At 36.3% G+C, this 14,744-nt stretch overlaps 1 protein-coding gene across 14 annotated transcripts in view; it reads right to left on the bottom strand.

The window, feature by feature from the left end:
* Positions 1-14,744, bottom strand: part of LOC132913772 (kazrin) — a 141,087-nt gene that overhangs the window by 121,219 nt on the left and 5,124 nt on the right. For 7 of the 14 annotated variants that reach the window (XM_060972306.1, XM_060972309.1, XM_060972307.1 and 4 more), the window contains exon 1: positions 9,433-9,621. In XM_060972306.1, coding sequence (XP_060828289.1) covers positions 9,433-9,532 — 100 coding nt within the window. In that variant the 5' untranslated portion in view covers positions 9,533-9,621. Of the gene's footprint in view, positions 1-9,432; positions 9,622-12,307; positions 12,450-14,744 lie in introns of those variants that run through there. The other 7 variants (XM_060972310.1, XM_060972311.1, XM_060972312.1 and 4 more) reach the window with 3 other exon arrangements.

Raw genomic sequence — 14,744 nt, 5'->3', positions numbered from 1 at the left:
ATGTGTTTTGACGGTCGAACACACTGCCAATAAACTTTATCCCCCGTCAATACACTGCCCGTTTTACAGCCATTTTACGATTTTTCCTGGGACAATATTCCGAAACTTTTGCCAGGATTAATCAATACGGTCGATCTGTGTAATTTTCTAGAATCGATTTTATGTCAACGTTTTACGTCAATTTGGTTTTGTGTGAAACACTTTTCTCTTTTTTTGTACGTGGGTATTAACGTCACGTCAGTTACATATAAAATATACAATTATGGATAAAAGGAAGCTTAAAATTATATTCGTGAGCACACACCAATATTAGTAACTTTCGTAATAAAAATTTTTTACCGCGTTGGTAAAAAACGAACAATTATCTCTTTCGGTATATGTATTTTATTTATTTATTGCTCTTGTCAATCGTAATTTCGTTTTGTAAAATTCCTTCCTGCGTCGCTGTAATTAAAGTTCCTTTAATTTGGAATTTAGAATGGCATTCATTTAGACGTGAAATACAAACCTACTATACGAACATTACAATTAATTTAAAATATGACGAAGGTATAATATTAAATTCTCGAATTAAAATTTGTATAAAATTTACAATAGTAAAATCATGATAGTCCAACCTACATTAATTGGACATATCCGATAACGACTCGAATTCAAATAATTCTCCTAGTCTACTAATTACGTTTCCATTTCGTAACAAAAGAGAGCCGGAAAAGCAGTTTTTCATGAGAAAGCGATAATTGTTCGTTTCGTACAAAATTACCTCTGCTTGGCGAAAGATTTACGTAAAAGTAAAACGTTTCTTAGGTAAAAACAGCTGCCGTGATGCCCGGTAGTATCCTGCGAACCAATTTATCCAACTGTAAGGTCGGTGATCATCTTGGCTCGCGTGCATCACCGGTTCATGGTGCACATACACACAGGGAAAGCGAATAACGGAGCCAAGAGGGTGCAGGATGACTGCGTCCCGCACGGAACGTAAACGAAACTTAAATGAATACCTAAATTCCACCAGTCACGCGAACACTAAGCCGCTTGCTACTGAACATCGACTTTTACCTACGTTTCCCACCTTAGAAATAACTTTGCACTTCGTTAACGGCGATTTCGGCTAATTGCTAGAATGCGGGAGAATTTTGTAATTTAAATGGCGATAATACTGTTAAAAATATTCTTAATTGGGAGATATATGAAATAATTTTTAGATTGTTCAGTTCTTATCGATTAAGGAAAATTTGCTCTGTTTTGATCGCTTCTAAGGAATTTTTTATAGAAATTTTATCTATGAGGTACATTGGAAATGTTTTTGATTTGTAATTGGAAGATTTGTATTCTGGATTGTTGGCTTTTTGTATATTAAAAAAAATTTTGTTATTCTTGAGGAGATTGTGGTAGAAATTTTATTCGTAGCATACATTAAAAGTATTTCTGAAAGCTTTACAATTAGGGGGTTTCAGATCGTTGACTAGATCTGGGTCATTAAAAGAAATTTTAGACGAAGAAGATGGATCAAAGGCAGTACAAAAGATATGGTATGTACTAAACGTGATATATACAAATATAATTTGAAAGATTTGAAATTTACCTAATAAGAAGTATCCTTAAAACACGAAAACTGTTAAAAAATTTCCATACAAATCGAAATAAGGAAACGTCGAATATAAAAAGCTACTGATTTGAATATAGCTGTCATCAAGCAATGCCCTTTGATCTAAGGCTGTCATTTAGATATTAATTTATCAGTTGCATCGAGGCTAATTGCCGATTCACGCTACCGTATCTCATAATTTAGATACAAAATGCCATTGTCTCGCGTATGACGTAATCGTTATCTTTTAAGAACGGAAGGGTTAAGGGCGGTGATTACGCCTGGCAGGAACAACGCTGATAGATCGTATGTCCCAAGGGTGTAAAACACTCCCTTCTCAAGAGGAGTGCAAGTACCTTCAACGGGTGAACAAGCATGATGCTGCAGCAAGTCTAAAGCGCTATCTAGATTCACCATCCCTTTAATTACACCCTTCACGAAAGCCGGTTCAAGGTAGCCTTTTTATTCTTCCTTAGAAAAAAAAGGGGAAATATTATAGCCTAATGTCTTAAATCATATTCACACGATTCTATAATTATTTTACGGTTTTGATACTTAAATTAAAGTTGAATGTGTGAAATAAAGCGAAATTGAAAAATAGAACGAAGCGTCGAATGAACACATAAATCCTTCAACTTTTGTCCTTTTCTTCTAAATTAAACTTTATACGAAATGTATTATGGGAGAAAAATCAGAAAAAACAGTTTGATAACTCTAATACTAATAAATTAGCAGAGTCTGGAGTATGCCGGATTATTTAAATTCCACTGTATTTCAATACTTTTTTAAATCTTCATAAACGTGGTTTATTCATCATCTCAGTCAATTTACTTATCATAATATCCATCCTGAAGATGTTCCATGAAATATCGACAATATCTTGAAACGTTCTTCTACGAAGGAGTTTTTCGCCGTATTTATTATCTCATTTCCCATTGTAAACCCCTATAATGGAGACGATGATATAATACAAGGATTAATATACAAATTGCAAAGCAGGCAGCAATGCTCCTGTCACCGACAGAACCGGAGTAGATGCAATTGAGAAAATTGCCGGGATATCGGTTTCACCCTCGCATCACCGGGGGGATGCTGGATACGAAATGCGGGGTTAACGTGGAGGAATCTTCCGGTCTAACGCTGGCTGACGCAGCTGCATGCCGCCAAAATAAATTTTCACGATATCTACCAGACAGCGACGGTATTGGAAATTTTAAAAGAAACACGTACTTTATTGAAATCGTGCTGTGCAACAATCCTTCTCTTTCCTACTTCTTTTATTTCTTTGCGTTCTTTAATCACTTTACAGTTTACTTTGGAATATTTTATTTGGAAGTACTTGTTCAGTTTTGAGGTACGTCGGTACATTTGGAATAAGAGTAAATTCATATTGTACTTGTAACATGACGTTCGTAATCATGTAGAGTGGTAAAAAAATATTTAATCACCAAATGTGCCAGCCGATAAACACAGGATGTAAAAACGCTTGTAGACTTTCCAACGTTTCATAAAAAGAGTAGAAGGATGTTTAATTACTATAGAATCTAAAATCAATAATTACTTAATAAAATTTAATTTAGTACATAAATAAAAGAAATACTTCAAGATACTATACGTAATTTTACTGCAAATTAAGGCACGATATTCTTTCTTTAGATTTCCTTCATGAATTATGTTTTACGTAGATACCCAGTTCAGAACTATGTATCAGTGATGCAATATGTTAAAAGCAGCCGAGCATCGTTCAGATTTCCTCGAAACTTTCTTCCACTCCGTTATCAGAGCAATTCTATCGGAAAACTTTAGCAATTCGCTGGATTTATCATCGAATCCCTGCTTAGTCTTACTCCAAGTGACTTTAAAATTTACTATTACGACCATTCGCCTTAAAATGGTCCGCCAAGCTGTTTCTTCTTGATTTCGTTTGAAGATCGATCTTTCTCTCGTCAGATTTATCAACCAACTAAAACTTGATAAGAAGATAATGCTCCTCTGTCACTGTCAATTATTTTGTAAACTGTTAACTCCCTGACAACTCCTATCGATAATTCAAGCCTTGACACCACCTTAACGAATCTTCTTAAACATCTGCAACTCCATATATCACAGTCATCCTTTTTACCTTACCTTCTTCAAAGTATTTTCCAATTTTTCGATGCTTTATCTTAATAAAATACTTTATATATCGTTCGCCATTCACGAACAATTTCGTTCGTTCCAACGAACATCGTGTTCGAACTTGTTTATTGTGATTCAGAAAACACACGTATTATGTAAAGAAGAATTCATGAAACAAATAGGATATTCTATCTGAAAGAAGTCCAAAATAATATTCCAACATTAAAACACCAGTGATCTAAATTTATAAAACCACATCCATTGCATTTAATACCCAACGTATTGTAATTAGGAATACAGAAGTCATTCAATCGAACAATTTTAAACTTTCTCTTAAACTTTTTTCCTACATACTCCAAACGATATCCAAATTTGCAAAAAAATATTCGACATTGTAATTAATACAAAGAAGAAGCTCAAGAAGAAAATCCAGAAAAGCACTCTATCGTTGAAACGACGAACACCGAGTTTAAGTTTGTGAAAATTCATCGCTTCAATTAACGCTTGACATAAGTATCTTTCTTTTTCTGTATAAGTTTAGTATCGCGACAACTGCCCAAAGAAAAATTCACGAAGCAATTCCAATAATAAGACTATCGAACACACCGTGTCCTAATTTGTAACAAATCACTCGACACCGTAATTACCCCACTCCCAAAACTCGGCATTACAAATGAGCAGGATATTCGAGGAACAAATGGGACCAGCACGGTCCGATGCGCTTCTGATTTACAGTGGCGCTTAACGCACGATTAGCGGCTAGCATGAAACACCGAGAGAATACTCGTTAACAATGATAGGAAAACAATTGGGCACAATTCGAAGACTACTCGAGCGGGTTGAATCGAGATCATTCGTCAATAGAAGCCGCGAAAATCCCTTAGTCAAGAGCATCGGGGGTTCAACAGCGTGTTGCCCGATCGACCGAGGTCACCGACAGCGTAGGGTGGTTATTTTGGACGCACAGTGGTGTAGACTCGATTTCAGGGGTTCATTGGCGAAATGAACGCGATCCGTGTAAACGCGGCTTAAGGGGCGAGGAAACTGTTCAATCTGTCGGCAACCCTGTAATTATCGCAACGTCTAACCGTCTAAGGGTTCTCTCTGTTGCGTTTAAGGGTGAGATAGTATCGATATACTGCAATAACAGGAGCAAAAAAGTTGATATTAAAGTCGAGAAGCAAATTTTTCTGTGCATTTTAATCGATACGTTGAGAATATCGATGAAAGTTTAAAAGAAAAGAATTTGAAATATTTAGTCGTGGGAAGTTATTAAAATTAATTATAAATATCTTTCTTTATGCAGTAAAAATTTGTTTCGTGGCATTATAACACAGTGTTCTATTTTTGTAGGAAACTAATTAATTTTTGCTTGGTTGCGACTGTTGATGAAAAGATTCCTACTTTACGGAGAACGACACTAGTGATTGCAAATATACTGGAAATATGATGTGTGCAAATTTTTTTCTTATACAGTGCACACGTCGAAACTGTGTAACAGACTTTAAGTACATTTGATATAAAAGACTTTCTCCTCGTGACTTGAACTGATTGCGAGTTTGCTTGCAATTGTATCGACTACGTTTGATTACTCTGTTCAATTTCTCTTCGACACACATTCGGCTTAGGTTCATAGCAGCCTATAGCTTTACTTCACTCTCACATGTCACCAACCTTTATACCATTTTGCTCTCTATACTTTTTCCTTTCGTAGTGAAAATGTCATGACAATATATAGTTCGTCGATAATTTGTTAACTTATCATCTGAATTATCAATACATTAGAGTTGAAGATCTATATATTTTGCCATCCTACATTTTTCTTATTCCTTGCTATCTTTTTCATACATTATTACATTTTTATTAAAGGCATAACGTTATATTTCCATGTACAAAAATTACAGCAAACTAATTCTTTTTTATTCTTATTTTAATTCACAGTGCTTCGGTTCGCGATGACTTTGGACTTTTACCGTGAACGAAAAATCTGGCAAATCACAAAGAGAACCTAAAATTAACGAAACAATAAAATCTAACGATAGAAACAACTAAAAATTCCACTACAACTTCTGAAAATACACAATCACAAAAATTAACTCAGATGCGGGAAACAAACTTAGAATTAGCTTCTGAATACAAGCACGCTAATGAATCTCCCAATCGATGGCCAAGAAACCAGCTCACTTTTCCACGACATCGAGCCAATTCAGTAACAATCTCGTAAATTCACCTCTGGCCAGGTTTAAAAGGGATTCTGCGCCACTGGCGCGACGCTCAATGAGAAAAGCTGCGTTTCCTGGAATGATCGGTCCACGAATCGTTAATTGGATAGACCGGAATGGCTCGAGAGGACTCTCGATCCGACTTTCGAGAGGTCGTTCGACAGGAAAAAGCAGCCTGGTTTTACGATCCGATATCGAGCAAGGAACAAGGCCGAAGACTGTCCAAAGAATATTATCAAACATTTGTCTGCGATAAATATCTAACGCGATAAAATAGGATCGATCAATTCACTGTTTCTCTCGGAAAATATCTAAAGAATTGTAAAAAAATTATAGATTTTTACTTGCAATTAGCAAAATCGATAAGAATAATAATCAAAATTATTGAATTTTTATATTGACAGTCAAGATGGTAAGATTCTAAATCAGATATTAATTGAAAAATGATGAATGGATTTATAACAAGTGCCAGAAGCAAAGATTTTCAAATAGAAGAAAAAATTCATGTGTTTGTTAATTTTTATCTTTTATATGGTACGAATTAGTTCTATTTTACAGTGTTCGTTAATATTTCCAACAGAGAATTTACATATCTTTCACTATCTTACTTTAAATAGTATGATACAATACTAATTTCCTATCTTTTCTAATATTCACGTTGTTTAAACTCTCCTCTTCCCGAAACTAAAAAATTCCAACCCTCATTATCATATTATTTTTCTACGATGCGAAACTAATTTCCCATCCTTTTTAACGTTCGCGTCATTAACCATTTGCACCCCCCTCTCCGCGAAACTAAAAAATTCCAGTCCTCGTTATCATTTTATTTTTCTACGATGCAGAATTAATTTCCTATCTTTTTCAACGTTCGCATCATTAACCATTTGCACCCCGTCCGCGAGACTAAAAAATTCCAGCCCTCGTTATCATTTTATTTTTCTACCTTCCTCCTCAATCTCTTATTACGCAATCCTGTTCCTCATTAAGGGGTTGAAGAAGGAAAAAATTCCAACTTTCTGAACCCGTGAAACGGAGAGCACCCCCGAGCCTCCGACTGAAACCCCTGTGACGAGAAAATATTTTCTCTGGCCGGTCTGTAAACACGGCGCTTCGTGCCGACCAAGATTACACCCCTCTCTGGTTCGAGGGTAACTTTCGGAGGATTGTTGGCACGGTTGAGAGAGACTACGGGACGAAAGTGAATCAATGGAGGTTGATTGGCCTGGCCAGCCTTCGACGAGAGTTCGGGGGGTTGGTCGATTACATGGTCCATCGTATAACTACAAACCACAATGACACCCGTGATTTTCGACTTGAACGCGACAGAGTGCACGTGCGTGGGCATGTCCGTTGGTTTTCAGGGGCCGTGTGCCTCTTTGTAGCTCGCGAATCTCTCCGTGTGTGACGGTATCGCGATAAAATCGCTCGACAACCCCTCGTTCAAGGGAATGCCTAATTCGTTTTGCAACAAGAATTCGGTTCAGGTGTACGAGCAGCTCATTCGATTACAGTTCGTTGCTATCATGGGATTTGTGGGGATTCAATCTTCGAGTCTTCGCACCACGTATGGATTCCTGATTCACCTGTTTCCAATTCCGCTCTTTTTCTCCGTAGATACGAAGTGTGATCATTTATTTTTACTGCAATTATGGATTAGAATCATTATGAAACCTTCATTATTATGATTTTATCGTAGAACTGTTGTAGTATTAGTGGAGTTATTATAATCCGATTAATCTTCGAGTGACTCATGTTAAATCGAAGCACGCTTTTCGACAAATTATCGTATGTAAAGTTCTCATGGCGAAATTTTATTGGAATATTCAGAGAATTTTACTAAAAGTGTTATCTCTCTTATCGTATAAGACCAATGCCCTATTTTCTGATCTAGTTACATGAACATGCACGATGTTTTCGCTGAAACTACCTTAACGCTCGTTACCACATGCTTCGTGGTAATAGATGACCGCTCGTTTTGTGGTAACCCATTAAACTCTGCACGATAACGAAATCACTTACCAGCGCTTTGTATCGTAGCAAACGAAAGGACATGAATTTCGTATCTTAAACAGATAATCTATTCACAGAAATTCGAAACAAAATCTATTTATTATATATTCTTGAAAACCAATGTATTCCCTTCGTATAAACACGTATTGCAATATAATAATTCATGATAGCGATCTAATTTTGATACGATATATTGATTTTCGATATAGGTCCGCTCTTCGAGCTATAAGTAACTTTTGCAATTCAATAATGTTCTCGCTCGTAATACTTTATTAGAAATTTTATATTTGTCTCGAATTGGCATCGTACGACTCGGCTTGGTTACAGGAGAATACTAATTAATATATTACAGAACTCCATAGAAAAGAGACCACAGTTTACAGCAATGAATGATTTAATATTTTCATTGAAACATCGTAACAGAAAGTACTCGGAACAAACTACACGGATCTATAAAATTTTATAGCAGAAAATTTCACGTTTAGAATTACAGAATACTACCATTCTTGCCGGTGGAATTACGCGGAAGAGTGAAAGCGGTGTTAGATGGTAGATTTCAAGACGTGTAACGTAAAACCGTGAAAAATTCGTCTGAGTGGCCAGTGGCCAGTGCCGGAAACCTTTCATTGCTGACAATTCAGACAATTCGTCGCTGACAGGTCAGATTTGCAACGAGCGCCTGTAATTCCTGGTGTTAACGTATCTACACTTTGGTGACGTAATTGAATTTTCATATTATCATGCGTCACATAACGCTCGCCTTCCGATTTAGATGACCCAAAAATTTACACTACGCGATCTCCTGTACCGCTCTACAACGAAACTTCGCTATAACATACTGTAACCTACATTTTAAATAAATTACGCTGCAATGCAATTGCGTTGCAATTTCAAGAATCTTACAAGATTATTTCCAGAATATTTCAAATGCTTCAAATCAAGGGATGAAATCAAAAATATAAACCATAAATTTGAGTCACTGAGTTTCTCAAAAAATTTGTCCTGTCTCTCTAACACTTTTCTAAAATTAACAAAGTTACAACAAATATGATATACGTCTAAACACGTACTCGGCATCAAGATTCCTCTTGTGTATGCAACAAGACAGCTGCAATAAAGAGACCGTTCCACTTCTCAATCATTTGACTCAAAGATTAAACGACTCAAGATCAATCAGAATCAAATCACTTTCTCAAACGTGCTATGAATTCATAGTTACTAATATTCATAATAGTAAACCTTTGCGCTTTCGAATATACGAGCGCTATACCTTTCTTCCTCTTTGAATAAACATAATTCCAATGTTACAACGATGTTAAATGTAATTGAAACGTCAAGCATTAAAACTCTTCAATTACTAGCCGTCATTCGCCCTAACGATTTTCGATCTCCATTCTCCATCAAACAAAAACCTGAGTACACGCGGAAATAACCCATAAAGTGGCAAGTACCCGGGATGGTCGTAAAAGACGGAACAAACGAATGTTCACTCACCGAAGCCGAGCAGATTGTAGCAAAGGTAATACAATAGCCATCGACACCAGAGGAAAAGCCTTGGCCGTGCGCGTTTCAACACGACCAACATCGCCACCATTTCGCGCACGCGGAACTTTTGTATTCGATAACTCGGGCTTCACCTCAAAGAATCGACGTGTGATCCACGCATAGAGGAACCACGCACTGAAATGGCCCACATATTAAACAGCGGCATATCGGCCTGACCGCTGCATAATGTGAACCACTGGGAGAGAGCGGCAAACAGAAAAAGAGGAAGAGTGTGTAATGATCGGAATAGAGGAACAGGGATGGAAGATCGAAAGAACGAGCCCGTATGATTCCCCTACTTGCGGACGAATGAATGACGCCATTCGTTAAATTGCGACTAAGATCCGGATGTGTCGAATCTCAAGTGTTTGTCGCGACTTAGGAAAATGCTGGAATGCTTAACATCTTTCGGGTTATTCTTACGCGCAGAGGAAAAGAGGATGATATTTTGCGTAAAAGAGTGGGACAGTTTTTCATACTTGCAGTAGGGGAAAATCATGATAAATCGCATTTTTTGTCTTTTACGGAAAGGCGATGTTAAAATCTAAGATACAAACAAAATGAAGCTTAAAATAAGAGGAAGAAATGTTCGTTTAATGGTCTTATATTACAGCTATATAAATAGATGTGTCCATTTAATACATTACCAAGCAATATATTTCGACTATTGTGATTATTATCGTGCAAAATTAATTGTCTACTGTTGTTTTGGTCAATTACTGCCGATTAGATCTATATTGTGATTAGTATATTTAAACTACTGTGTGAAGAGAATCGATCGACTCTATATTAAGTGATTCGATCATTTCAAATACACGAATTATCTGTCTAACGGTTTCACATTTCCAGATAAATTCTTCTCCACACCTTGTTAATTAACATTATGTTACGTGTGAAACTAAACCAAACTATAAACTAATTTACTAGATGGTCAATTAATTGTACTAGGGAATAATAACATTGTCGTAGAGTGAAATTGTTACAAAGTGACAACCAGATTTGAAACGTTATTTAATTACAAAGAATAATAAATCTATGTAAAACGGTTTCGATGGGAAAAATACGTGAAACGAATGAAAATGTTACGAACAGACTCTACGAATTTTCTTTCGTCTCAAATTTTCCAAAAATTATAACAGGCAAGTTTTGACGTAAAACTAGTAGCGCAGGTAAAAAGTTCCACGCCGATAGGAAGTGGCATAAGAAACACGCGAATGAAAAAAACGAGAACAGAGAGCAAACATCGCGTGACTTGTCATTGTAAGTTCATGTCGCAGTTACCATTTCGCTCTAGATGCACGCACTTTATAGAGCGTACCTATTATCGTTTTAATACCCCCGCAGAGCTGTCTCGCAGAAAATGCTCATAGACTCATCGAGAATCCTCTCCACGTTCAGAAGAACGAGCAAAAATTCATTCGAAGAAACAAAAAGCAACCCTATCCCGCTTACGATCGTTTTTATTTGCTCCAGATAGACAAAGATCCTCATGCTGTAGAAATATTCTCAGCTTTATAGGTCGCTCTCCTTATTTCCTTCGGGATTAACATTGTTCCGAGAAAAATGTTTATTATACAATAACAAGAATCGTCATTTTTATCTTCATGGTTGATGGTGCGCGTGCCTGTTTACGATAATTGAAAGTGCACCATTCGAACCGCAGGGGAAAAGTATAATAAGTTATTGTTGAAAAGGGGAACGTACTATAGGATGTCGTTCAAAAGGGGAATAACCTGTTAGGTTAAAAAAAAAAATTGCATATTAAATAGCGGATAAATTTCTAAAGCTTTCCAAAACTTTTCCGAAAGGGTTTCAAAATGCTCAAACTGTTATTGAGGATTTCTTGCAAAAATAAATTTTATGGCATGTATAAAATTACAAATATCATCTATAAAAATAGAAAAAGATTTCTTCCACGAATCATATTTGATACAATTTTATAATTAAAAGAAATTTAAATTGCCATTTAGTAAACTCTTAAGAGATTATCAATTATTATGTTTACCGTGAGAGACAGGAAATGTGACTTATGATATTTTTCATCTGCTATTTGAAAGGGATATTTGGTTGAAACGACGTCTAGTAAATTTCATTTGAACTTGCACGAGAAAATCAATACCGAGACTGTTTTTTAATAATAGATTCAATGTTATTGCGGATACTAACAGATTATAACTAGATGGCAATGGGTGTTTGAAACGCGATATTGCCGGAAGAAATTTTATGCCAGATCGAACAGGTAACACTAGTCTTGTGGTCTCACCGCGAATCTTTAAAAAAATTCTAAGCCGAAGATTGATTAGTCCTTTGGTTTTCACCAATCTAGAGCCGTCTATCGTCAAGCGAAAACATCAAACAGCTCCTTTGACGATCCTTTTCATTAAAACATATTTCCTCTTTTAATAAAAGCTTCCTATAATTAATCTCTCTTGTATAATTAAATTAATATTACCAATAAGATGAGATATTTCTTACATCTAATTTTTATTCGATTTCTAAAAATTATCTCGCTCTCTTTTCTGTAAAAAGGAATTTTCCGACAAATTGATATTAGTGAAATTTCCTTCTGATAAATTTTTTATATACTGAGAAAACGATACGTAAGTTATTATTTACAGTTTCCAATAATAACAATTTAATTGTAAAATTGATACTTTTGTGATTCTGATTTTCATAACAAACTTTTTGAAATTATTTGAAAATACCGGGCATTATTAAGACATCTTTCCGGTTCCAATTGCTATCATAATATCACAGTGAAACATCAAGACATTCGGACATCGTTAAAATGATGTCGGAGATATGGTATCGTTAAGATGCTTACCTAGTTACGGTTTTGCAGAGCACAAAACGAGGTGATTACTTCGGATGATTTCTGCACGTTGCGATGAGTTCACGACTGCGAAACAAGACACTGCGATACACAACTACACGACCCATCGACTTCAGAAGTGGTTTCTTCCTTCCTGGAAACAGATGCATCGTTAGTGTAAAGTATATCAGAATTCATCTTCAATAGCTACTCAGAGAAATGTTAGACCACCCAACTAATGAAAATGTTTTCCCTTTACAAATAAATATAACAATATGTAATAACAGTCACTTTGCAATTTTTCCTTTTTCGTTATAAATAATAGTTATTAGCGGTAGTAAAAATAATAATGATTTGACATTGTCTGCGGTCTACAAACGACCACATAGTGATCACATTTAAAAAGAATCCATTATACAGTGAATCCACTAAAGGAACCGAAGAAACAGGAAGGCCGCCGGAAAAACAGTTTAGTCGAGTGTCTCTTTCCAGGTAAAACGATTTTAGTTGCACACATTGCCGGTCAGACCGGGTAGGGTCGTTGCACTATTAACTCAGTACGTCTTAGTTTTGTCTAGATACTCGGCTCCTTGACCCTACTTTGCATCACGTGCCACGGCGTGTGGGATCAGGTACCATTTATCCACTCGAACCGGTTGGCGATGCTGTAATTCAAACCGCTTCGAGGGTTGCCATTGTTAACGAACAGAGATATCAGTGTTGGCCCCAACTTAATGTAAATAATAAGCGTTGCCGCGCTGCCAGAGAATTGGCAAAAATACCCTCGGGGTTGGGAACCTGACCGTTTGGTTTGTTACTGGATCCTCTATGACTTATTCTCTATACGGATGCTTCCAAAGATTGAAAATTATCGTACAACTTATATGCCTTGAGGTAATTATACAGTCATCTGTTTATGGTTTGTGAAAGAAATATAGCCAGGTCTTGGATTCAAATGTCAATTAGCAGCAATGATTGATTTACCGATACCTACGTAGGGGTCATATGAGGTGGTTTAAGTATGTTTCTTGTTAGCCATTGGAGTCTGATTCAGGTTTTGAATCTTCTGTAAATTGCTATATGTTATTTCATTCGTTAGTATATTTCTTTCTCCTTCTGAGAATTATATGTATTTTTGTATGTATGTTTTATTATTAGAACTCCTTTTCTGGTTCGCTTTCCTTATATTTTTCCTATTAATTTTTTCTAACAGTTTAGTTTTTTTTTAGCTAATCTCTGTATTGTTTCATTTTATTGCTAGAGCTTTTTTTCTTCCATTGTGATGCAAAACTAAATCCGCACATTCATCGATATATATTATTCTTACTTTCCTAAGTTTAATCGTCGTTTCCTCTTCCTTCCACGATCATTACACACAGCATCCACAGTATAGATTCCACTCGGCACTCGGTTCATAGTTACCGAGTAACTTCCATCAGCATTTTTTTCGCTTTAATGCTTCACGTACTCCAGAGAATTTATCAGAAAATATGTTCCATCCAACACGCGATGATACACATATAACGGTCTAACGCACCTGAAGATGAGTATCACCTTACACATTTTCCCGCATTCGCGACCTTTTTCAGCAAGGCACGCGAGAAAAGGGGGTCGAAAGATCGGGTGGCATTTATTCGGTCTATCCATTCGCAACGTCGTAATTCAGGCTGCAGAGCGGAGGGTACCTATTGTCAGTGGAGAAAGATATCAGTGACAGTGAGTTTAGGTACTTAGTCGCGAGGTTGATATCAAAAGGGCGGAGCTATCCCGTGCCACAGCGATGCGTATTGTTCGTAAACGTGCCTTTTGTATTCCAATTGAAGCACGAATGGATCATCTGCGTCACGGGAAAGGTACGACGCATTCCGGACCTTCCTTTTGTTTACGACGATAAGGACAAATAGGAAGAACCGAGGATACGCCAATGGAAGCAAATTCTCAACTTTTACGTTATGCCTTTGCCCCGTCCTCTTTCTATCCACGTTGTACACATACAGATAAAGAACAACGATGCTGGCCTTTGTCCTTAAATTTCTCTTTTCTTCTTTTTTCCACTTCCTTCGGTTAAATATGCAAACCTCAGTTTCGAATAGCGTGGGATGAATGCTATGCGTGCTACGGAAATTGTAGAAAAATTGAAAATATTCCGTTTGTTATGATTTTCTTCGCTTTAGTATGCAACTTGAAAGCGTGTTACTCTTGTTTCTTTTATTTCAAAGATGAAACACGTCGGTGATATTTTGCAAATTACTGGAAATATAAGAAATATTCTTCATAGCGAGCTGTTTTAATATGCTGCATGATAGGAGAATTTTTTCTGCTTCCTTTTTTCCAATAATGATGATGAATAAATCTTGAAATTTGAGATTTCGAATCCAAATTTTTAGAATGTTTGAATAACATTCTTCCTGCTGCTCTCATATAAATAATATAGGACGAATGATTGACG

Source organism: Bombus pascuorum, chromosome 13 (assembly GCF_905332965.1).
Source record: "Bombus pascuorum chromosome 13, iyBomPasc1.1, whole genome shotgun sequence".
Lineage (NCBI taxonomy): Eukaryota > Metazoa > Arthropoda > Insecta > Hymenoptera > Apidae > Bombus > Bombus pascuorum.
Note: the sequence above shows the minus strand (reverse complement) of the source record. Positions and strands in the feature narration are given on the sequence as shown.